Source organism: Odocoileus virginianus, chromosome 32, assembly GCF_023699985.2.
Source record: "Odocoileus virginianus isolate 20LAN1187 ecotype Illinois chromosome 32, Ovbor_1.2, whole genome shotgun sequence".
NCBI classification, from domain to species: Eukaryota; Metazoa; Chordata; class Mammalia; order Artiodactyla; family Cervidae; genus Odocoileus; species Odocoileus virginianus.
The window spans coordinates 11,601,611-11,625,089 of NC_069705.1; the positions used below are offsets into that span (position 1 = coordinate 11,601,611).

Consider the following 23,479-nt stretch of genomic DNA (forward strand, 5'->3'; position numbering starts at 1 on the left):
TCAAAACTTGAGTGTTTAAAAACCCAGGAGATTTGACAATGTGTATCTGGACTCTAGCCCCCCAGCCAGGCCCCTCAGGAGGCAGACCCTGTGTCCTGCATTCTGTATGTTTCCCTTCCTGCACCCTGTTCATTCTTTTTTTTTTTTTTTAATGTTCCCTTGCTGCTTTCTTAATAAAACATCTTTTTGAAAGGGTAAAAGCCTTAAATGAATTTTTCTGTATTTTTAGCTGTTTAGCCTTGGCTTATGTTTGACCAAGAAGACCCCAAAACAAAAAAAAAAAACAAAAAAAAAAACCCCAAACAGTAGGGCAGCCTGTTTGGATAACAAGCATTTTTTGCTTAAATGTTTATTCCCAAGACCCTCGCCTGACTGAGGGACATGGAAATTAAAGTTTTCATTTTGGACCATTTTGTATGATTGGAATTTTTACCCCATGCCTATTATTATTTTTTTGTTTGTTTACAGAGGTATACTTTATCAATTCATTGTAGGTTATAGCATAAGAGAAGAGGTTTTTCTGCAAAACAAAGATTAAAGTTAGTATATTTTCCCCAAAGTCATAAAGTTGTAAACCATACTCATCAGTTCATTCAGTCCCATTTAATTGATTCTTGTTGATTTGGATGAAGTAAACAGGTTTTTCAGTCAAGTTTTGTCGTTTATTGGGCTTCCCAGGTGGTGCAGTGATAAAGAGTCTGCCTGCCAATGCAGGAGATGAGAGTTTGATCCCTGGGCCAGGAAGATCCCCTGGAGTAGGAAATGGCAACCATTCCAGTATTCTTGCCTGGAAAATTCCAGGGACGGAGGAGCCTGGCGGGCCACAGCCTGTGGTGTCGCAAAGAGTCAGACATGACTGAGCACAGCCAAGCAAAATTTTTGTCATTTGCTACTTGGTTCAGTGGTATTACCTAAAGGCTATCAGAAACTTATATTTGTTAAGATTAAGTTCTTTTTATGAGTCTTCTTGAAAATCTTCATTTTGTAAAAGCATCATTGTAAAATAACAATTGCTGTTATTACTTTAAAATATAGTTTACGTACGTGTCCTGTCACTTGCTGTATGTTCAAAGATCCTTTTAACTTTGGAAGAACTAAATTTTAATTATAAGTAAAGATGACTGCTTATAGAGGGGATCCTTTTATTTTTCACTTTTTTTGATAGGTTGCAGGATTTTTTTAAGCATACAGGCTTAAAAATAAACCTTCTGCATCAGAATTATGGCTTTCTGTCTGTACTCTGCCCTTTGTACTGGGAAAACCCAGCCCTAATTTCTGAGATAACTCAAGCTTTCTGGACTGACGTGAAGGGTGGTGCTGGGTCCTACCCAGGCTGACATCACATGCTGGCCACACTGGGATCTGATTATTTATGAACTACTTCCTTGACATGCTGGAATTAAGTGTGCTGAGAATCAAGCGCACAGAAACACTGAAAAACTGAACTGATGCTTCAGTGTTGAAACCCACAAATATGTCCTGGTTTGGAAATTTTTAGGGTGAGACATTTCTGAATTATGGTTTTCATGAACTATCAAATTATGTGTGTGTCAAAGCTTTCTTGCTTTAACTGTGTGGATTTAATGATCAGGATAATGTTGCTGAAAGAGTTCCTGTCTTCCTTTCCAGCTTTGATATATCCAGCCCAGACTGAGAGGGGGCTGCCTCCCTGCCTGTGATTCAGCCCACCTTTCACATCCTTAAATAGTCCAGTGGCTGTTCTTGGCTACCTGGCCTTTGGTTTGGGGTTTGCTGGTGAAAATAAGCGATAGGAACAGTCGAAGTGCATGTTCACACCTCCTGGTGGCGTTGGAAATTTCCAAAACAAATCCCACTCTTGTGCCCAGGGACTGAACCCAGGCATCAGGTGGTAACAGGCCCTCAGGGAGAATCCTGAGGTTGGCTGCAGCTTCATTCAGAATAAACAGGCTTTGGCGCTGATACTTTGGGGAAGGCGGCCCCATCTGGGGGAATGGGCAAGTGGTATTGGGGAGTCTTTGCATCCCCTGGAGGGTGAGCAGAGAGGCTGTGTGAAAGAGCTGGGAGGAGGCCCTGGTGGAGAGGTGAGGTCTCCCCTTGTGGCCTGTGTGGTCATTTGAGCCTCTGAGTTCAGTTCTCAGCAACTTCCCCTTTCCAGGAGCCTACCCTTGGTATTTACTAAGGCTAGCCACTCCTCATCACCAAGGCCACCACGTTAGCACATGACTGTCAGGAGAGAAAGATACAAATAATCCTCTCAACATCTAAATGACAGATATGCAAACTGTTCTCCTCGAGGCCCTGGACGTGTAATGGAAACACACCAGGCTGGCGAGGCGAGGCTGTCTGTAAAGACCTTGCATCTCCCTTCTTCTCCAGCTGTGAACTGTAATATTGAAAATCCTAAACGATTTCTTCTAGGGTCCCAAACTGAAGCTCCCACCATGTTCTCAGGTCTTGGTTGTGTTTTGCCAACCCCGTATAAATCCTTCTCCATGACACTGTGTGCTGGATTTCACGTGCAGCCTTGTGACTTAGGGCTGAGGTGGGCTATAGGGGCTTTCCCCGCTTCTCCTCTTTTGACTTAGAACATTTAAATTGGAGGCTTAAGCCTCCCTCAAAAACAATGTTAATTCCAGCCAGTTTTCTGTGTATCATAAAAGATGGCCCAGGCAGGATGAGTTCAGAGAGAGTGCTGAGCTGGAATCTTGGTGTAGAGAAAGGAGCTTTGGGGAAATTGCAGAGCTGGTTCAGAGTCCTGGGTGTGCCTGGTAACAGTTGCAAGGCCTTGTACAAGTTACCTAACTTGTGAGCCTCGATTTTCCTTATCTGTAAAGTGGGTATACTGTCCCACTTCATGCCATTCTCATGAGACTTAAAGGAGGATGTTTTCTCAGTGCGTTTCTGCTTCCCTCTGCCCCTTTAAGGCAGAATGAGCTAAGACAATGGGGGCAGCAATCCACCCGAGTGAGTAAGACAAGCTGAAGGTGAAAGAGGAAATTGTGTTTATTTGGGCAAAACCATCATTTCCTTAAAGTCCATAGCCCTCAGCTCTTAAATAGGTCACCGAGAAGAACATCAGAGTGTGGTTCTCAGCGTGTGAGCGTGACCCCGGGGGTGACTGTGGGGAGGCCCTGTATTTGGAGTTGTTTGTTCAGTGGAAGTCGTGCCACTCACCAGGCTCACATTTTTGCAATTCACCCGATGGAACATGCCAAGGAGAAGTTTCCTTTCTCTGCAGTTTGTCTTTCATGGGCTGATAGAATATCATTTGCCATATCATGAGGTTGTTTGCAAAGGACCGAGTGAAATACTTGAATCATGTTTGAAACATTCCTTTTTCTGATCATTAAGCTGGAGATGAGTGTCTCCTCTTGTTTCTCATTTTTCCCCATTGTGGTAAAATACATACAACAGAAGTGACCATTTTAACCATGCTCATGTTCTGTGGCTTTACTTACTTTCACATCATCAACTGTTAACCACCACCCAGGTCCAAAACTTTTCATCCCCCAGCTGACGCTCTGTACCCATTAAACACTAACTCCTCTTCACCCCACCCCCAGTGCCTGGCACCCACCGTTCTCTTTCCTGTCTCCGAAATTGACTTGCCTTAAGCTCCCCTGGCGGCTCAGATGGTAAATAATCTGCCTGCAATATGCAGGAGACCCGGGATCAATCCCTGGGTTGGTAAGATCCCCTGGAGAAGGGAATGGCAACCCACTCCAGTATTCTTGCCTGGAGAATCCCATGGGCAGAGGAGCCTGATGGTATAGTCCATGGGATCGCAAAGAGTCGGACACAGCTGAGCGAGGAACACTTTCACCCAGGGATCCCTGGAATCATGCAGTACTTGTCACTTTGTTTCTGGCTTAATTTCACTCTTTTTTTTTTTCTTTAATAGATATTTTTTTACTGTGTTTTGCAGTTTCCATTACTCCCTGGCAGACCCTGTTCTACAAACCCTTGTTTTTCTCTGAGATACTCTTGTAAATTTGCACTTTATCTTTGTAACTGTTTTACCCCTTTGAAGGAAAAAACCAGTCAGAGTCAGTCATAGGAAATGATTTGATGGAATGTGTATATTATTCTTAAAATAACTCTCTACTGACTCAGGATTTTAGGTGACTATACACTAAGTACCGCTGGAGAAGGAAATGGCAACCCTCTCCAGTATTCCTGCCTGGAGAAGTCCATGGAAATAAAACTACGAGTTCTGCCCTCCCCTCCCCTCCCCTCTCCCCACCTTCCCCGAAGAAGGGAGCGTAAGATGTGTTTGTATATGAGGCTGGCAGTAGCAGAGAGGGGAGGCCAGATAAAGGACTGTGCACCCTGTTTTAGGCTCTTCAGTTCCAAGGTAACCTCTCTGCCTTTCTCCTCTAGGTGGTACACCTTGAAATCCAAACCGGGGAAGAAGGATAAAGAGCGAGGAGAAATTGAGGTTGACATCCAGTTTATGAGAAACAATATGACAGCGAGCATGTTTGACCTTTCCATGAAAGACAAGTCTCGGAACCCGTTTGGGAAACTGAAGGACAAGATCAAGGGCAAGAATAAGGACAGCGTGTCCGATACGGTGTCAGCCATCGTCCCCCGCGTGACGCCCTCGGCTGACAGCGATGACGAGTCTCCTTCCAAAGACAAGAAGAAGAAATCAAAGATCAAGACCTTGTTTTCCAAGCCCAGCCTGCAGAGAACGCCGCTTTCCCAGTCCATGTCTGTCCTGCCGACCTCAAAGTCAGACAAAGTGGTGCTTCGTCCTGGAGACTTTGAGTCCCGGTGGGAGGACGATGACGAGGACGAGTCCTCCTCTGCCTCGGATGGTGAGTCCCCTCCTCCTCCTTCGCACGTGGCTTCTCCCCCTCCTTTGCTTTGGGAGAGAAGAAATGAACAAATCTTAGGAGAACGATTTTCATCCAGTTCCTCAGTTGTTAAAATGATGGTGGTGGTGGGGGGGACGGTGTAGATGATGGTGGTTACAGTAGTGGTGATGGTGATGGTGGGGGATGCTGTAGATGGTGGTTACAGTAGTGGTGATGGTGTTGGGGGATGGTGTAGATGGTGGTGGTTACAGTAATGGTGATGGTGGGGGATGGTGTAGATGGTGGTGGTTACAGTAATGGTGATGGTGGGGGACGGTGTAGATGGTGGTGGTTACAGTAGTGGTGATGGTGGGGGATGCTGTAGATGGTGATGGTTACAGTAATGGTGATGGTGATGGTGATGGTCGGGGATGGTGTAGATGGTGGTGGTTACAGTAGTGGTGATGGTGATGGTGGGGGATGCTGTAGATGGTGATGGTTACAGTAATGGTGATAGTGTTGGGGGGTGGTGTTGATAGTAGTGGTTACAGTAGTGGTGATGGTGGGGCATGGTGTAGATGGTGGTGGTTACAGTAGTGGTGATGGTGATGGTGGGGGGTGCTGTAGATGGTGGTTACAGTAGTGGTGATGGTGTGGGGGATGCTGTAGATGGTGGTGATTACAGTAGTGGTGATGGTGATGGTGGGGGATGGTGTAGATGGTGGTGGTTACAGTAGTGGTGATGGTGTTGGGGGATGGTGTAGATGGTGGTGGTTACAGTAGTGGTGATGGTGTTGGGGGATGGTGTAGATGGTGGTGGTTACAGTAGTGGTGATGGTGTTGGGGGATGGTGTAGATGGTGGTTACAGTAGTGGTGATGGTGTTGGGGGATGGTGTAGATAGGTGGTTACAGTAATGGTGATGGTGGGGGATGGTGTAGATGGTGGTGGTTACAGTAGTGGTGATGGTGATGGTGTTGGGGGATGGTGTAGATAGTAGTGGTTACAGTAGTGGTGATGGTGGGGGATGGTGTAGATGGTGGTGGTTACAGTAGTGGTGATGGTGATGGTGGGGGATGGTGTAGATGGTGGTGGTTACAGTAGTGGTGATGGTGTTGGGGGATGGTGTAGATGGTGGTGGTTACAGTAGTGGTGATGGTGATGGTGTTGGGGGATGTGTAGATAGTAGTGGTTACAGTAGTGGTGATGGTGGGGGATGCTGTAGATGGTGGTGATTACAGTAGTGGTGATGGTGATGGTGGGGGATGGTGTAGATGGTGGTGGTTACAGTAGTGGTGATGGTGATGGTGGGGGATGCTGTAGATGGTGATGGTTACAGTAATGGTGATAGTGTTGGGGGGGTGGTGTTGATAGTAGTGGTTACAGTAGTGGTGATGGTGGGGGATGGTGTAGATGGTGGTGATTACAGTAGTGGTGATGGTGATGGTGGGGGATGGTGTAGATGGTGGTGGTTACAGTAGTGGTGATGGTGGGGGATGCTGTAGATGGTGATTTACAGTAATGGTGATGGATGGTAGTGGGGTGATTGTTATGATGGTGCTGGTACAGTGTGGTGTGGTATGGTGGGTGATGCATCGTAGATGATGGTGGGTACAGAATATAATAAGGTTAGGAAGTTTTATTTAAGTCTCTAGTTGATGTGGAGATGTGTAAATGTGGTGTTACATAAGTGGTTGGCTGTATAACTATGGGCGATTGTAGAAGTTTGGGTTAGCAGTAAGGTGTGATTTGGTTTTTTTTTTAGATTTAGGTAGTAGGATTACATATTTGATGTATTATTATGCGGTAATTGGATTGGTTCACAGATAATTCTAATGGTGAGGAATCAGTTCCGTACTCTGATGATGGGTATGTGAAATTGTAGGTTCCTACTATGGCCAGGTTTGGGGGAGCGCTGTTTCTGGTTTGCAATATCTGATAGATTGAAGTGGGTGGGATGGATAGTATTGTTACGGTAGTTTGTGTGTTCTGTGGCATGCTTAGATGGTGCGTGGATTGACAGTAGCACGTGATGCTGATGGATGGGGATCTAGATGGGGGTTTCTACATGTACTTGGTTTGGGTTTGTGCCCGGCATGCTGTCTACAATGGGGGACAGAATGGCTGATTGGTGTGGGGAACTTAGTAGAAGGAGAGGTACAGTAATGGTATATGTGGGGGATTAACGGTATTGTATGAGTCTGTATACGACAGTAGCGGAGTTGAGGCGTAGGGATGAAGGAAGTGGTGCCTGTCAGAGGTGGGGAATGAAGAGGTGGGTCGTCTTCGGAATGGTCGGCTTGAAGTAGTGGTGAGGAAGATGGTGGTGTGGCTCTGGTCTTGCAAATGGTCTAAGTTAGTGTGATGGTTGAGGAGGTAGAGTGGACTTTGAGTAGGGGTGGGATGGAGGGGGAATCTAGAGGTGTGGTACAAGTAATGGATGGTGTTGGGGAGGGAAAGAGTGGTAAGGTAGATGGTGGTGGTTACAGTAGTGGTGATGGTGATGGTGGGGGATGCTGTAGATGGTGGTGGTTACAGTAGTGGTGATGGTGTTGGGGGGGATGGTGTAGATGGTGGTGGTTACAATAATGGTGATAGTGTTGGGGGATGGTATTGATAGTAGTGGTTACAGTAGTGGTGATGGTGGAGGATGGTGTAGATGGTGGTGGTTACAGTAGTGGTGATTGTGATGGTGGGGGATGCTGTAGATGGTGGTGGTTACAGTAGTGGTGATGGTGTTGGGGGATGGTGTAGATGGTGGTGGTTACAGTAATGGTGATAGTGTTGGGGGATGGTGTTGATAGTAGTGGTTACAGTAGTGGTGATGGTGGGGGATGGTGTGGATGGTGGTGATTACAGTAGTGGTGATGATGATGGTAGTGGTGGTGCTTTTACTGATGGTGCTGGAGATGCTGGTGCTGGTACTGGTGCTGATGGTCATCGTAGTGGTGATGATGGTGGGTACTTAAGAATACTAACTAAGGTTAGGAAGCCTTCTCTATTTCTAAGTCCTCTAGTTTCTGGGAATGTGTAAATTCCTTTCTCATAATGTCTGGCTGTATAACTAATGAGCGTTAGTACAAGCTTTTGGGGCTAGCACGTAAGGTTTTGATTTTGTTTTTTTTTTTTTTAGATTAAGGATAAAACCATAGAACCTTACAATAATTCTGATAGTTCATTAATTCATCGGGTATTGTATTGAGCTTCCATGAAATACATTCCTAATGAAAGCTGAGGAATCCAGTTCCCTTAACTCTGAATTAACTGGGTATTTTGAAATTCAGTAACCAGTTCCCTACTACTGGCCAGATTCTGCAACCCAGCCACGAGCGCTGCCCTTCTCCCTGGTCCTTGCAGTTTCCTGACCTCAGCACCATTGACAGTGGGGATGGATAGCTCTTTGTTACGGGAGCCTTTGTGTGTTCTGTGGCATCTCTAGCAGCGCCCTGGCCTCTGCCTGCTGGATGCCAGTAGCACGCCCTGCCCAGCTATGACAATCAGAAAAAGGACTCAGATGTGCTTTCTCTCAACTTCTAACCCCCTTGGTTCTTGGGTCTTCTCCCCGCAGTCTTGTCTCACAAGAGGACAGCAAGCGCAGATCCTAAGCAGCTGAACCAGGTCAACTTCAGCCCCCCCAAGAAGGAAGGCCTCTCCTTTCTGGGCGGCCTCCGATCTAAGAACGACGTCCTCTCCCGCTCGAACGTCTGTATCAACGGGAACCACGTCTACGCGGAGCCGCCTGAGGCTAAGAGCGAGACCAAGGACAGCTCCCCGTCGCCCTCCCCGTCCCCCCAAGGCCTCAGGAAGAAGCGGTGGTTCTCGTCTTCGGAAAACCTGGCCTCTCGGCCTTGGAAGGAGCCTGGGGAAGCAGGCGCTGTGCCTCCTGAGTCTTCCACAAAGGATGCCCTCAAGTCTATGTCCCTGCCGTCCTCCCAGCCGCAGGTCAGCAGGGACCTTTGGGAGAGCGCGCCCCTGGCGACCTTGGAGGCTGCAAAGGAAACCAAAGAGAGCAAGAAACAGGAGAACAAGAAGTCCGCTCTGCTCTTCAAGGTGCCGGGAAAGAAGGATCCGGCCAAGGGCATCGAGGGTGAAAGCCCTCCCGCCACCGCCTCCGGGAAGGAGAGAGAGGGAGAGCCTGCCGCGCTCAGGGCCGGGGAGCACCAGCCAGGGCCTGCTGATGACCTTGCGAAGAGATCGGACAAAGAGGCGGCGGCTATTGCCTCCAGACCGGGCCGAGCACTGAACCCCTTTGGAGATGGGCCGCTCCCAGAACCAGAAGCTGACCCAGAGCCCAAGGCTGCTCCTGTCCCACCTGTTCTCTCGCCCAGGGCTCCCCAGACCAGAGCCGTGAAACCCCGGTGAGTCTCGGCCCTTCCTGGCAAGAAGGCCTACTGTGGAGCAGGCCTTGCTTGTTGGTCTGTGGTGGTAGCAGCTGGGGGTTTACTAGTCTAAGTCACTCTTAGCCAGCCGCTATGTGTCCCAGCCCGGGGCCTCTGCCGGCAGGCGTGGTCCATCCCTTGTCTGGTATATCCTCTGTAAGTATCTTTGCCTCAGATATCTTGGCCACAAGTGTTTCCCCTGCAAATATTTTTTGCTTCTGGCAAAAGTTCGCAGGACTGGTCTGTCCATCTCAGTGAGATAAGCAGAGCGCAGTGGAGCGCCCAGGTTTTGTAGCAGATTCTGAGCGTCAGGGTCTGGGAAGAACACCAGGTTTGCGTGGTGGTGGTGTGTGCAGAACTGGGGATCAGTCCGTTCTTCCCGCGCATGCGGTTGGAAGCAGATGTAATCTCTCCTCCTGGCACTTTGGTGTGGGTCTGCTGCCACAAGAGCCCCTTGGTCCCCGGTCGAGTGTGTCTGGGCGGTCCTCTATGTGGTTACTCTGCAACTTGTTGCAAGAGCCTCGGGGGTTCTGCTTTTCGGCATGACTCATGTTCACCGTCATGGTATTCCTAGTGGCCGGGGTGAGAGAGACTTTTTTTTGAGATTCTGCCTACTTTGAGTTCACAGACACACACACACACAGACACACACACACACTGTTCCCCTTCAAAATCTGCCTCTTGCCCTGTGGTGCGCCTTGAATGGCTTTGCATTTTTTTAGATGGTTTTTTTTAATCACCAGAAGAGACTGCGGGCTGTTGCTTTCCCTGGACCTTTTTGTTTCCATTGCAACAGACCTTTCTGTAGCAGATGTGCTTGGTGATAAAAGCATGCCTTTTATGGGTTAAGTACTGGTGTTCCTTCTTTAACTTCTGGAGGTACTGCCCCCAGAATATATTAAAAAAAAAAAAAGAGTTCTTGTCTTTGGAAAGACTATAGTTTTACATATCTCTTGCCTCTCATGTTGCATCTGCAACTGACCCGCAGGTTTTATTTTGTCCTTTTTGCAGGCCGGAAGTGTCTCCAGAGGCTCGGCCCGCACCCAGGCCCCCTCCTTCCACTAACTCTCCCCTCTTTCTTTCCGCTCTCCCTTCCGGTTCTGGGCAGATACCTGTCCCTTCTAAGCCGGGGTGTGACTCAGAGACACCGTTTTCTGAGTCCCCTTCAGGCTGCTCCTCTGTCTCCTCTCCCATAGCGGCCCCCATCTCCACATCCACCCCAATTAAGAACTGGCCCTCTGCAGACCTGGGCCAGGCCGGCTCCAAAGAACTGCCTTTGCTCTTGGAACTAGAGCTGGAAAAGGAGACTTGGACACGAGTTCCAAATACTGATCCCCACGCTGCAGGCTCGCTTTCCAAGCAGACACCCGTTCCGGTGACTGGAGGGAGGGAAGACTATTCACCAGGCAAGACCAGTACTAACGATCCAGCACAGTCTCTCCGGACACAGCCTGAAGAGGGGCAAGAAGGAGGGCTTCTGGGGTCTCCCTGGCAAGAACGACAAGGCAATATCGCTTCATCGGACGAGGCCCGAGAAGTAGCATCTGCCCTTGCGCCCAGGAGAGGCAGCCCCCCTGGAAAGCTCCCAAGCGGGGAGGGCCTAGACTCTGCGGGGGATGAAGGTGGGGGTGGCAGGCTGAGTCCTGCAGTTAAAGAAATGGTGCTCCCCATCCACACGGGGGAGTCGGCCCCCACACCCGACTCCGCGATGACGCAGGGACATGAAGAGATGGGTCTGGATGCCCGTGACGGCGGAAAGGATAGCAAGAAGCAGGCATTGTTTTCCAAGCAGCTCTCCGCGGAAGAGGCGGGGGAGGAGGCCCCCAGGCTGGTCCACGGGGACAGAGGGGCCCCCCAGGAGCCAACACCACCAGGGGCCACTCCCAGAAACGTGATGGACGCGGGAGACTCCCAGGAGGGGGAGGCCACGACCGGACCACGGACCCTGGCAGCTCGTGCTCCCCGCCCCTCCTCCAAGGGGAGCTTCTCCGGGGGTCCCCAGTGGGCGACTGGCTCAGGGAGGGACAGTCCCCTCTTCAGGAGTCAGGGAGACGACACCCGGATGGCATGGAACCAGAGCAAAGCCAGTGACCACGAGGGCCTGCTGTCCGACCCCCTGCGGGGCCTCCAGGCCCCCTTCGAGGCCAAGTCCCCGGGCGCGGCCCACCTGGACCTGACCCTGCCCTCCATCCCCGAGGTCGAGTCTGACGACGAGAGAGGCGATCAGCCCGAAGACGGCGGAGGGGTGGCCCTGGTGGCAGGCCAGGGAGGAGGGGCTCCGTCCTCCAGCGCGGGGCCTGTCCAGCCTGAGACAGACAGGGCATCCAGTGAGGAGGCCAGCAGATCAGAAGAAAGCCTGTGTGACCCCAAGTTGGGAGCACCTGGAGCATCCAGAGCACCGGCCCCGGCTTCTGCAGAACAGACACCTGGTGACGGCGGGGAGGCAGGAACGGCGGGAGATGGGAGCCTGCCTCGGCCTCCGTCCGCTGCCCTGGGGTCCCCTGTGTCCAGCTCTCCCTCCCCTCCCCCGCTTCCTGCCACACGCTCCTTCCCCCGCTCTGCACACTCTGACACCCCCCACACCAATACAGCAGAATCTCAAAAAAAAGCAACAGCCGAGGGCTCCGCGGGTAACGTGGAAAATCCCGGCAAGAGGAAGCCGCTTCTTCAGGCCCGGGTCTCCCCCTCAGAGACACAGCCGAGCGCTGGAAGCAGGCCAGCCAAGCACAGGTGAGAGCCGGTGCGGAGCGGGGGGACCGTCCTCGGGAGTGTAATCCAGCCCCCCCCCGACCCCCCACCCCTGCTTCTGTCTCTGGCGCGAGGGCTTGCTCACGCACAGCTATCCTGGTGGTGCATGTCCTCCCTGGTGTTGAGAGCAGGGCCTTTGGCAGGGCCGTCCCCTGGGCTGGGAGACCCCCAGAGACGACACCCCTGCATCTTGGAGCAGGGATGTCGCAGCAGCGGCCATCCTCAGAGACAGACTGGGGATTGTCCTGCCCTGTCTGATATGGAGCTCTCCTTGCAGAGAAGCATCGGGAGCCGAGTTCTCTTTCCTGGTCTCAGAGGCCGGCTGATACTTGAGTGGGAAAAGCCAGCCTGGCGGCAGCTTATTCTATAAAAACCCGGCCCGGTGGGAAGCCGGCATGTCTGTCGGAGCTCTGCAGGGCTCCAAGGCGGAGGCCTGGACCGCAGTTGCCTCCAAGACTAGGAGACCGTCTTCAGGGTTCTCCTGACGTTGCTTAGCGAGGCTGAAGGTCCCGGGAGAAGGTCAGGACACCCATTTGCGAGCGGTGTCTGGGGCTTGACTGGTGCGTGTGCGGCTGCCTCGTGCTGACTGCCTCCCTTCCCGAAGGAGCCTTGGCGTGTGTCAGGGCCGAGGTGTGAGCCCTTGTCTCCAGGCTCCCCTGCTGCCTGCCTCGCTGGCTGCCACCCCCGAGAGAGGTGGTCCCTCAGTGCTGCCGTTCCCGCAGGTCTAAGGGTCCCTTCCCCCTTCTCTTCCAGACTTCATCCCGTGAAGCCCATGAACACGACAGCCCCCAAGGTCACTAACTCCACCTCGGGAACTGCCGCGATCATGAGTGAGAACTTGATCAACGAAGCCGGGATGAAGGTATGTCTTCTCCGGGAGCACGCAGGTTAGTTAGGGACCTTGAAAACCCGCTGTCTGAGTAACCACGGCAGACAGCTCCCAGGGGCAGCGGGGAACCCCAGGATGACTCAACCACACGTCTCTGTCTTTGGATGATCTTTGGAAGCCCATGCACTTCCCATGGCATATTCAGCTTTTCCCCTCAGTTATGTATTTGGCTGTTGTTGGATTTGTGTGTGTGTGTGTGTCTCAGGCAACACGATTGGCAACCAGTACTTCTTTTTAATGAGAAGAAAATGTCACCCCCCCTCCCCCACCCCGTTCATGCCAATCAGACATTCTCCTTTTTCCCGTGCGTCTTTTCCTATCTTTTGGCAAGAAGGTAAAATTCTTGTAGTTGTAACTGTGGCACAGATAGACTTTTTTTGTAACTTTATTCTGAAGTGATTTCAAACTTGAATAAAGTTGCAAGCATAGCACAAAGAACTCCTGTATGCCTTTCACCCCAGTCCCCAGCTTGTGGGCATTTCACCAGATTTGCTTTATCACCCTCACCTTCTCCATTCTCTTTGTATCTACATACATTTCCACCCCCCTGCCCCGAATTATTTGAGAGTAACTTGCCCACATCATGCTCCTTTTACTCCTAAATACTTAAGTGTGTAATTCCTAAGAATAAGGACATTTATTGAAATGAAATTTAACAGGCATATCACACTGTTTTCTCATCTGTCGTCTGTATTTCAACGTCACCAGTTTGTCCCAGTGGCCTTTCTTCTTTGTTTTCCAGTCCAGGGTCACCGAGAGACCCTGATGTCTTATCTTGAGGATCTCCTTTATTCTGGAACAGTTCCTTGGCTTTTTTTGTCTTTGGAGACGTTGACCTTTTTCAAGAGTTTAGATCAGTTGTTTGGTAGAATTTTCCTGTTTGGATTTGCCTGACGTCTCCTCGTGGTTTGGTGGAGGCTGGGCCTTCTCAGCAGGTATTAACTATAGGAACAACATGCCCTTCCCAGTGCATCCTGTAAATGGCCCGCGACACCCTGTCCATTTAGCAGGGTGTTAACTTGGTGACTTAGGTTAGGTGGTGTCCACTGGGTTCTTCAGTGCAGAGTAGCTATTTTTTCCCCTTCACAGTTAGCAGGAAATGTGTGAGGAATTCATTTCAGGCCATGCAACCTCCTGCTGTTTATCAACCTCCCGTTCATATGCCTCAGTGTCCTCTGATGAATGTAAGATAGTAGCAGAAGGATGGGTCTCCAGCCCCATCGTCTGCGTGAAAACCCTCTGAAATCCTCTTGTTCGCTTAGTTTTTATCATACACACTTGTGCACGTTGCTACTTAATTATTCTTTGAAATGGTTATGCTAGTCTATACTTACCCACTTCCCAGTTGGGTAATTGGCTGTTTAGCTTGTTCTCTTTTTTTTTTCAACGTGAATAACACTGTAGTCCGTAGTTTCTTGCATAGGACTTTTCCCTTCTCGTAGTTGACTTCCTTAAGCTGAATTTCCAGGAAGACTATTGCTTGATGAGAGAATCTCTGCTCTTTAAAAAGCTTGAGTGGCTACCACTGAAAAAAGCAGCTCCTCCCCCCCAAAACCAAAACCACCCCCCACCTCCCACCCCCATGAGTTCTGCTGGGGAGTGTCTCCATCCTGCCCTTTCCGGTTCTAGAACCAGAGGGATTGAGTCCTACCTTGCTACCAACCTCTTTGTCTTTGACTCATTGTCACACGGATGGAGGAGAATGATCTATGAGTGACAGGAGACTGTTAATGAGCCGAGGTGTGTTGTGTTTCAGGCACGTGGAAACACGTGTTTCCTAACTGACCCTGCAGACTACAGTTGGAACACATAAACTGCATTTCTGTTTTACTGCAGGTGTCTAGAAGTTGCACTCAATCATAGATTGTATAGTCCCAGGGACTCCAGGATGTCAAATAGTTTTTGTGGGTTTTTTTTTTCCCTCTTTTTTGGGCCAATGTGGGGGCACACCACTCAGCATACAGGATCTAAGTTCCCTGAGCAGGGATCAAACCTGTGCCCCTTGCAGTGGAAGTGTGGACTTTAAACCACTGGACCACCAGGGAAATCCCAGTTTTTGTGTTTTTTAAAAACAAAACTTTTGCTCACATCTCCTTCACTCCTGCAGGTATTTTTAAGTGCGGGGTGATGGCTGATGCCTCTGGCTCTGTTGCATCTTTGCCTCTAGGAACTGGGCTGAAGGTCGTCCACTGAAAGCCAGAGATCTGAGTTCTGGGTCAAGAGGCAGAGTGGTAATAAGGAACTGTTGTTGAAAACCACTTAGCATCTTCCAGCCATCTTGCCTTCTCCTCCCTGTAGTCCGTGCTAATGGGGCATCAGTCTGAAAATGATCAACTGTAGCCAGAACTGTGTACCTATGATCTTTTAGCCCGAGCCTAAAGATGGACTGGCTGTAACTTCACCAGCCCAGCTCGGCTGGCTTCTTTGGTTGTGTTAGAAGAAGCAGCACTTGTCTTCCTGGCATGGATGATATTTACCAGGAAATTGGGCAAAAGAATAACATGAAAGGGAGGATAACGAAACCCAGGGTCATCTCACAGCTCCCCACCCCTCTTCCTTTAACTGTGGAATGCAGCTTGGCTCCAAAGAGAAACAAACACCCAGCTTTCGGGAAGTCAGCAAGACCCTTGGTCTCCTCTGTTTACTGGTCCAGGCTCACTTAATCAGGGGCTTATCTCCAGGCCCCGACTGATAGTAACTTGCCTTAAAACAAAGGCAACCGTTACTTACGTTGCTCATGATCTGTAAGCCCCAGTTCTGCCCCTCTGCCTGGCTGTCACAGAGCTGTTGGTCCCAGACCAGACCTAGTAACTCCTGAGTAAATAAGGAAAGGTTCCTGGAGACTGCCATTGGCTGGCCATAGAATAGACGCTTTGTACTAAGGCATAAACAGTACTTATAAAAATAACTACTCTTTGGAATGTTGCAAAGTGAGAGAGAGGTTAGGGAAAGAAATTGCATGGCTAAAGTTATGGAAACCTGGCTGAATCATTACTATAATGGCTTTTTTTTCTTTTTTGGTTATTGTGTTAGGGCCACCATCTTTTGTAGATGATTAATAACTAGGAATGTATTATTTGTTCAGGTGGCTTCCACACTTCCATTTAAAAATAGCACAGCCAACTGGAGCCAAAAAGTCTTCTGTCAAATTCTATGGGAAAAGTGGAAGACCAATGTGAATATACGTCATTATTGGTAAAACGATGGGGGAAAAGTCCAATGTGAAAGTCCTGGAAGGAAACACGTGATGATGGGCACCATCGTTTCCTGAGTTAATGGGTATTTTCTTTGCACCTCTTCCGCTCCATGGCCCTTGCTCACTTTCTGTGACTGCTGGATTGCTTTTTAATTTTTTTAGTCGTCACATAGATAGGAATTTCTGATGGCTTCAAAGTCCTGCATCATTTCTTCTTCAGATTATAGAGTCCAAATGGAAGAACTGTTTGACAGTTTGTAGGAGGTACCGTTAGTCTTCCCTGTTGCCTTAGATGGAGAAGAGTCTGCCTGCAGTGTGGGAGAACTGGGTTTGACCCTTGGATCAGGAGGATCCCTTGGAGAAGGGAATGGCAACCCACTCCAATATTCTTGCCTGGAAAATCCCATGGACTGAAGAGCCTGGTGGGTTATAGTCTATGGGGTCACAAAGAGTTGGACACGACTAAGTGACTAACACTCAGGAGGTAACTTTAGTATGCATGCCATTTCAGTTCTATGCCTGGGTCTTAAGGAAATGTTTAGGGATATGACCAAAGATTTATGTTCACACCTTTAAATATGTTCTTGTATAATTGTGAAAACTGAAACCAACTTAAATGACCAGCAACAGAGAGATGGTTAAAATACAATTAAGTTTAAAACATCCATTTAAAAAGCAATTTTTCTAAAATTTATTGATGGGAAAATGCTCACAAAATACCCAATTTTCAAAAGCCATAAAACTTGATTCTGTATGAGGCTAAAGTTATCACAAAGAATGCCCGTTACCAATAAGAGACCCAAGTGTTAGGTGTTGGAGTTATGGGTAATAACTTTTTCCCCTCTTCCGGATGTGAGATTTTCTTTTTTTTTCTTTTCATTTATTTTTATTAGTTGGAGGCTAATTACTTTACAATATTGTAGTGGTTTTTGCCATACATTGACATGATTTTCTATGATAAATAAATTATTCCTTTTACAGTTCAAAACATGATCCTGTTATTGTGGGCAAAATTAATTTTTTAAAAATTTATTTATTTTTTAATTGAAGAATAATTGCCTTACAGAACCTGGTTGTTTTCTGTGAAACATGAACAGGCAATTAATTCATCTCCAGAGTCTGGGTCAGAGGTTACCACTCCATCTTTGAAGCTTGCCCCCCTCACCCGGGCAGCCACAGTCTCTGGTTTGTCCAGCTCCTGGAGCATGCCCTGTCCCCCTGGACCCTGATGCCCTGCACCAGGTGAAGCCCCAGATGTGTCAGACCCTGTGGGGGCCTGGCGCCTCCTCTTGAGGAGCACTCTCCCTCCAGGTGTCCGCCTCTGCTTCTATCTCCCAGACGCTCCGGCGAACGTCTTCTGTAATCAATTTTTTTTTTTTAAGAGGAGGTTATCTATTTATTTTCGGCTGCCCTGGGTCTCCGTTGCTGCCCGAGGGCTCTCTAGTTGCAGCGAGCAGGGGCTGCTCTTTTTGTGGTGCCTGTGCTCCTATTAGAGAAGCCCGCGGCCGTGTGGGCTTCGGTGGTCGTGCCTGGCGGGGCCGAGCCCACGGGGCCGTGTGGGCTTCGGTGGTCGTGCCTGGCGGGGCCGAGCCCACGGGCTCAGCAGTTGTGGTGTGCAGGTTCAGTTGCTCCACAACATGTGGGATCTTCCCCGACCAGGGGTGGAACCCGTGTCTCCTGCATTGGCAGGCGGATTCCTATCCGCGGCGCCACCAGGGAAGTCCTGTAATCAATGTTGTTGAACAGATAAACAATGGCAGAGGTATAATCTAAAACTCCTTGAGGATATAGTCTTGCTATTGTTTTTACAAAGACTGCTTGTTTTCTTGGTAGGATGTGTAAACAGACGTGCCACTTTGAAAAAAAAACTTGTGATCAAATAAACGTAACATAAAATTTACCCCCTCAACTGTTTTTAAGTGTCCATTTCAGCAGTGTTAAGGACATTCGTGGTGTCGCACAACCAATCTCCAGAGTTCTTTCCCAGACATGCAACTTTTTTGAAAGGGTTGTTTTGAAAGTCACAAATAGGATGATGGAGGTCCAGAGTGGGGGACCCTGTGAGTGTCTGCCTTCAACAAGCTAAAAAGAAAAAAAGATTAAAACAGAGAAACAGTTTTTGACAAGTGGTCCAGCATCTCAGGGGCTTCCCTGGTGGCTCAGTGGTAAAAAACCCACGTGCAATGAAGAAGACATGAGTTCGATCCCTGGGTCAGAAAGATCCCCTGGAGGAGGGAATGGCAACCCGCTCCAGTATTCTTGCCTGGGAAATTCCATGGACAGAAAAGCCTGATGGGCTACAGTCCCTGGGGTCGCAAAAGAGTAGGACGCGACTTTGCCACTAAACAACAACCACCAGCATCTCACCTTTTTCTAGGCCTCCTGTGTGAAGTTGAACCTGCTGCGTGTGTGGAAGTCTCAGGAGTGTTTCTAAGTCAGTAGCCATCATTGTGCTGTTCGTTGTAGCCAGGACAGGAGGGACAACATTTCTCTGGAACTCTGGCCGCTGTGCCGGCAGTTTGCATCACTGGACCGAACAGGGCCATCTCTCGTGTTGTGTCATGGTTCACCTGCTCCTGACATGACTGCTTCTTGGAGCAGGTGGTTCTAGGCCTTCCTCAGTGAAACTCACCACCCTCCCGGTGTTGAAGCCATGATTACCCCAGAACTCTGCGGGCAAAACCGTCTTGAGGTTGCCCCATGACCTTGTTTCTTTCAACTTTCGAACCTGAGTCACAGACTTCAGGAAAAGTCAGTTTGGGTATTTTTTTCCCCCCTATCTCTCTGGAAACTGGGTACAACATGTTAGTTTACATAACGCTTATCTTGTGTCTCCTTGTGGTTGGGGCCTGAGCAGTTTGCAGTCAGACTCTAGGCCTCCCAGGTGATGATCATAATCCCTGGGGCTCCTGGTCTGGTCAGGAGGGGGCGGCTGCAGCCACGGGACCCTGACGGGGCCCCTCCGATGGCTGTGTGGTGGCCCTTGGCTTTGACTCTGCGTAGGTTTTGAGAATGAGATGACTTAGATTGGGGTCTCCCAGGCCGTCCTCCTAATCGCCAGGACTCCTGAGCGTCGTGGAGGCAGTAGCAGACTGTCTGGGATAAACGTCCACGTATTGTATTGGGAGGAGAGTGTTGCGTACTGCGTCGTCTGCTGCTAGCGTTTCTTCACGGTCCCCTCGGCCTGGGGCTCAGGTCCGCTTGGATACCTGGTTGTGCCAGTTCTGGTCGCAGGCCTCCAGTGGTGACGACTCTAAACCGCAGGCCTAGAGGCTAGTCCAGGGGTCTGCAGCCTGTGAGTCAAGTATGATTTTCACACTTTCAATCGGTCATTCCCCAGCAGTCCCATGGTTAGGGCTCTGCACCTTCACCATTGAGGGCCCAGGTTCAATCCCTGGGTGGGGAAATAAGATCCCACCAACCTCAGTTCAGTCGCTCAGTCATGTCCGACTCTTTGCGACCCCATGGACTGCAGCATGCCAGGCCTCCCTGTCCATCACCAACTCCCGGAGTTTACTCAAACTCATGTCCATTGAGTCAGTGATGCCATCCAGCCATCTCATCCTCTGTTGTCCCCTTCTCTTCCTGCCTTCAATCTTTCCCAGCATCAGGGGCTTTTCAAATGAGTCAGCTCTTCGCATCAGGTGGCCAAAGTATTGGAGTTTCAGCTTCAGCATCAGTCCTTCCAATGAGTATTCAGGACTGATTTCCTTTAGGATGGACTTGTTGGATCTCCTTGTAGTCCAAGGGACTCTCAAGAGTCTTCTCCAACACCACAATTCAAAGGCGTCAATTCTTTGGCCCTCAGATTTCTTTATAGTCCAACTCTCACATCCATCCATGACTACTGGAAAAACCATAGCTTTGACTAGACGGACTTTTGTTGGCAAAGTATGTCTCTGCTTTTTAACATGCTGTCTAGGTTGCTCATAGCTTTTCTTCCAAGGAGCAAGCGTCTTTTAATTTCATGGCTGCAGTCACCATCTGCAGTGATTTTGGAGCCCAAGAAAATAAAGTCTGTCACTGTTTCCATTGTTTCCCCATCTATTTGCTGTGAAGTGATAGGACTGGATGCCATGATCTTAGTTTTCTGAGTGTTGAGTTTTAAGCCAACTTTTTCACTCTCCTCTTTCACTTTCATCAAGAGGTTCTTTACTTCTTCTTCACTTTCTGCCATAAGGGTGGTGTCATCTGCATGTCTGAGGTTATTGATATTTCTCCTGGCAATCTTGATTCCAGCTTGTGCTTCATCCAGTCCAGCATTTCTCATGATGTACTCTGCAAATAAGTGAAAATAAGTTAAATATACCAACCTCATGGTAGGGCCAACAGGGAGAAAAACAAAGAAAGAAAAGGTCTTGAAACAAAAAACCAAACGACAAAGACCATCTGTGGCCTGGGAAGCCTGAGATACTGACTTTCTGGCCCTTTACAGAAAGCTTCATCTGTCATAGGTTTCCACTGAAATTGAAAATGAATTCCTAGGAGACTCAGATCATAGACTCAATCACTAAAAGCTACCTCTTCTATATTTCTTTTACTTATTTACTTATAAACAGTTATTTGTTCATAAATGTTTATTTATTTGGCTACGTCAGGTTTTAGCTGTGCCACACAGGATCTTTAGTTGTGGCATGTGAACTCATTTGCAGCATGTGGGATCTAGTTCCCTGGTTAAGAACCGAACCTGGGTCCCCTGCATTGGGAACGTGGAGTCTTAGCTACTGGACCACCAAGGGAGTCCCTGTATTTCTCTGAGATGTTTGACCTCTTGGCTGACTTTGTCAATTTTCTTGTTCCCCATCAAAGAAATACAAGCCCTCGGACCCCGCGTTTGCCTACGCGCAGCTGACTCACGACGAGCTCATTCAGCTGGTCCTCAAACAGAAGGAAACGATCAGCAAGAAGGAATGTCAGGTGCGCCAACTGGAAGACTACATCGACAACCTGCTGGTCAGGGTCATGGAGGAGACCCCGAACATCCTCCGGGTTCCCTCTCAGGTCGGCAAAAAAGCAGGAAAGATGTGAGCCGCCGGCCTGCAGCATCGAGACTCTGCCGTGGGTCTGTTGACACTAGCTCCCGAGGCCGAGGACTGGCTGTGCCCGAGAGGCGGGCACAGATTGCCATCTCCCTCCCAGGTTATCTGGCAGGAGTCCCTCCCACCCACGGAAGCCAGGTCAGTGACTGCAACGGATCTTTCTACTCTCCATTCCCAGGGTTTTATTTTTAAATGCCACTGTGCCTTTAACCACGTTGTAAATATTTTATGCCCCGACCGGAGACATGGTCATGAGATCTGATCCTGGCCCAGAGGTTCAGATGGCGCTGGGGGGGTATTAATTAATGTATTTTAAACATTGGGGTTTTCTTTCTTTTAATTTGAGATTTTTAAAGTACGTCTCCCCGCCCCCCCGCCGCCCCCAGTCTTTAAAGCTTGGAGTGAGATGACAAGGACCAGGCGATCGGGGCTGTGTTACACATGCCTTCTTGGCATTTGAGTAGCTCAGGCGTGGCGTTTTGGCTGCAGATGCTAAATTTTTTGATACCGTGTAAACCTACTTGACTCCTCGGACTTGGTCATTTGTTTCGACTGGAGCAGAGGAGTGCAGAGTGTGCCTTTGAGATTTATAACAAGCCACCTTTTCCAGACATCAGCCTCCACACCACAGTAGCCTTTAAAATATGCTCTTTATCAACGGAGAGGGCCTGTCTATGGAGGTACGGGAAGCAGACCAGGGGACTTAGAGTCACTTTGCCCTCGAGGGGGTTTGTCAGAGCCCCTCCTCTGGTGATCGCAGGGTCCCTGTGACTGGAGTGGCCGAGACAGTGCCTTGCTTATCGATCGAGTGCTCCAGGCACTTGCTAAAATGGTTCTGCCAGGTGTGGAGCAGTGGCAGGGGGTCTGTTGGCCCTCTCCCCCCATGGCTTCGCTTGGCTCCCTGGTTTCCCTGGCAGCTCTTCCTGGCATTTTCCCCCCTTGGTATAACATTGTGAAGAGCAAGATGATACCTATTTTTAGATGGCTGTGTTTTTAAAACTAGATTAACACACATTTTTTAAAAAACTAGGACGCCTTCTTAACTAACAGCATCAGTTCAGATTTGTTGGGGCTTCCCTGGTGGCTCAGTGGTAAAGAATCCTCCTGCCAATGCAGGAGATGGGGGTTTAATCCCTGGGTCGGGAAGATCCCCTGGAGAAGGAAATGGCAACCCACTCCAGTATTCTTGCCTAGAGAATCCCATGGACAGGGGAGCCTGATGAGCTACAGTCCACGGGGGTCGCAAAGAGTCAGACATGACTTAGCGACTAAACAAGTCAGACTCTCCAGGTAATTTCATTGTTAGTAACCCGATATTAGAATGTTTTCTATATTACTCTTTTTTTCTTTTGTTCCATTTGAGACAGAATCTCATCAAATCCCGACATCTCTCCTCGGGAGAGAATGTCATAGGCCAAGGGCGTGGGCAGGGCTTGAGGAGAGAGCAGTTATTAAACGGAACTCTCTCTGTGTTCATTCTTGTTGTATTGAAGTTAAGAAGCAAGATGACTGGCAATGGGATTCCTTCTCAGGATCATGTTTGCTGCCACATTAGTTAATATCAGAGCACTTTAATCTGAAGGATGATACTGTAACTTGATTGAACTAATTCACTTTTAATTATCGATAGCTGTTTTATTTAATACCCTCCTACATACTGGGGACCACTGTAAACCTCTCAGACGACTTGTTATTTTTGTAGTGTTACGAGATTTATTTACATCCCTATAAAGAGAACTGGATGTTCGCTTGAACTCCGGAGATACACGTGTATATATTTGTTATGCAATGTTTTTTTACTTGATATCAGTGTACTTGGACTGTGATAACCCTCGTGCACTGGATGGCGAGGGCTCTGAGTGGTTTCTCCCGGGAAGAGCTCACGTGGAGACCCGAGTTCTTCTCGAGAACTTTTCATTGTGGGAGATCTGCTGCTAGGACCTCGGGGATGGGACCCGGTCCGTGTTTAAGAGAGCAAATTCCTCTGCTCTGAGATACCACTCGAGAACTCTGGAGAATGAAGGACAATCAACTTCAAGAGTGTCTAGTTTCTACCAACTGCTGGAAAAAAAAATTCCATGGGTAGCATTCCAGCACCGCTCAAGGACGCCGGTTAACACCTGTCCTTGAGGATTCTACTGTGAGGGAGAACTCAGTTGGGAAAGCTGGAGCCAGCTCTGAGCTGTTCACAGGGGCAGGTGGACTGGAGGGCTGGAGCTCCTGCAGCCGGTGTGGGTCTGAGGGCTTACACCCAGCTGTCTGGGTGTAAACCAGGAGAGTCTGGTTTAGCCTCTGGCTGCTGAGAATGCTTACTGAACTGATGGGTCCTGGGAGGAGGCCACGCCCTGCAGCAGCAGGAGCAGCTCTTTCTTGGCCCTCCCTGGCTGCCCCCCTGCCCCCAGAAGACCAGTAAGTACTTCAGAGAAGCATCCAATAAAATACCAAACA

At 49.1% G+C, this 23,479-nt stretch overlaps 1 protein-coding gene across 2 annotated transcripts in view; it reads left to right on the top strand.

Moving 5' to 3' along the window:
* The window catches only part of RAB11FIP1 (RAB11 family interacting protein 1), a 35,743-nt gene extending 12,939 nt beyond the window's left edge, over positions 1-22,804 (top strand). The window contains exons 2-6 of one of the 2 annotated variants that reach the window (XM_020894808.2): positions 4,363-4,802; positions 8,349-9,138; positions 10,171-11,889; positions 12,661-12,769; positions 20,802-22,804. In XM_020894808.2, the coding sequence (XP_020750467.2) occupies positions 4,363-4,802; positions 8,349-9,138; positions 10,171-11,889; positions 12,661-12,769; positions 20,802-21,020 (3,277 nt within the window). In that variant the 3' untranslated portion in view covers positions 21,021-22,804. The remainder of the gene's footprint in view (positions 1-4,362; positions 4,803-8,348; positions 9,139-10,170; positions 11,890-12,660; positions 12,770-20,801) is intronic. The other variant, XM_020894810.2, reaches the window with a different exon arrangement.
* The last annotated feature ends 675 nt before the right edge of the window (positions 22,805-23,479 follow it).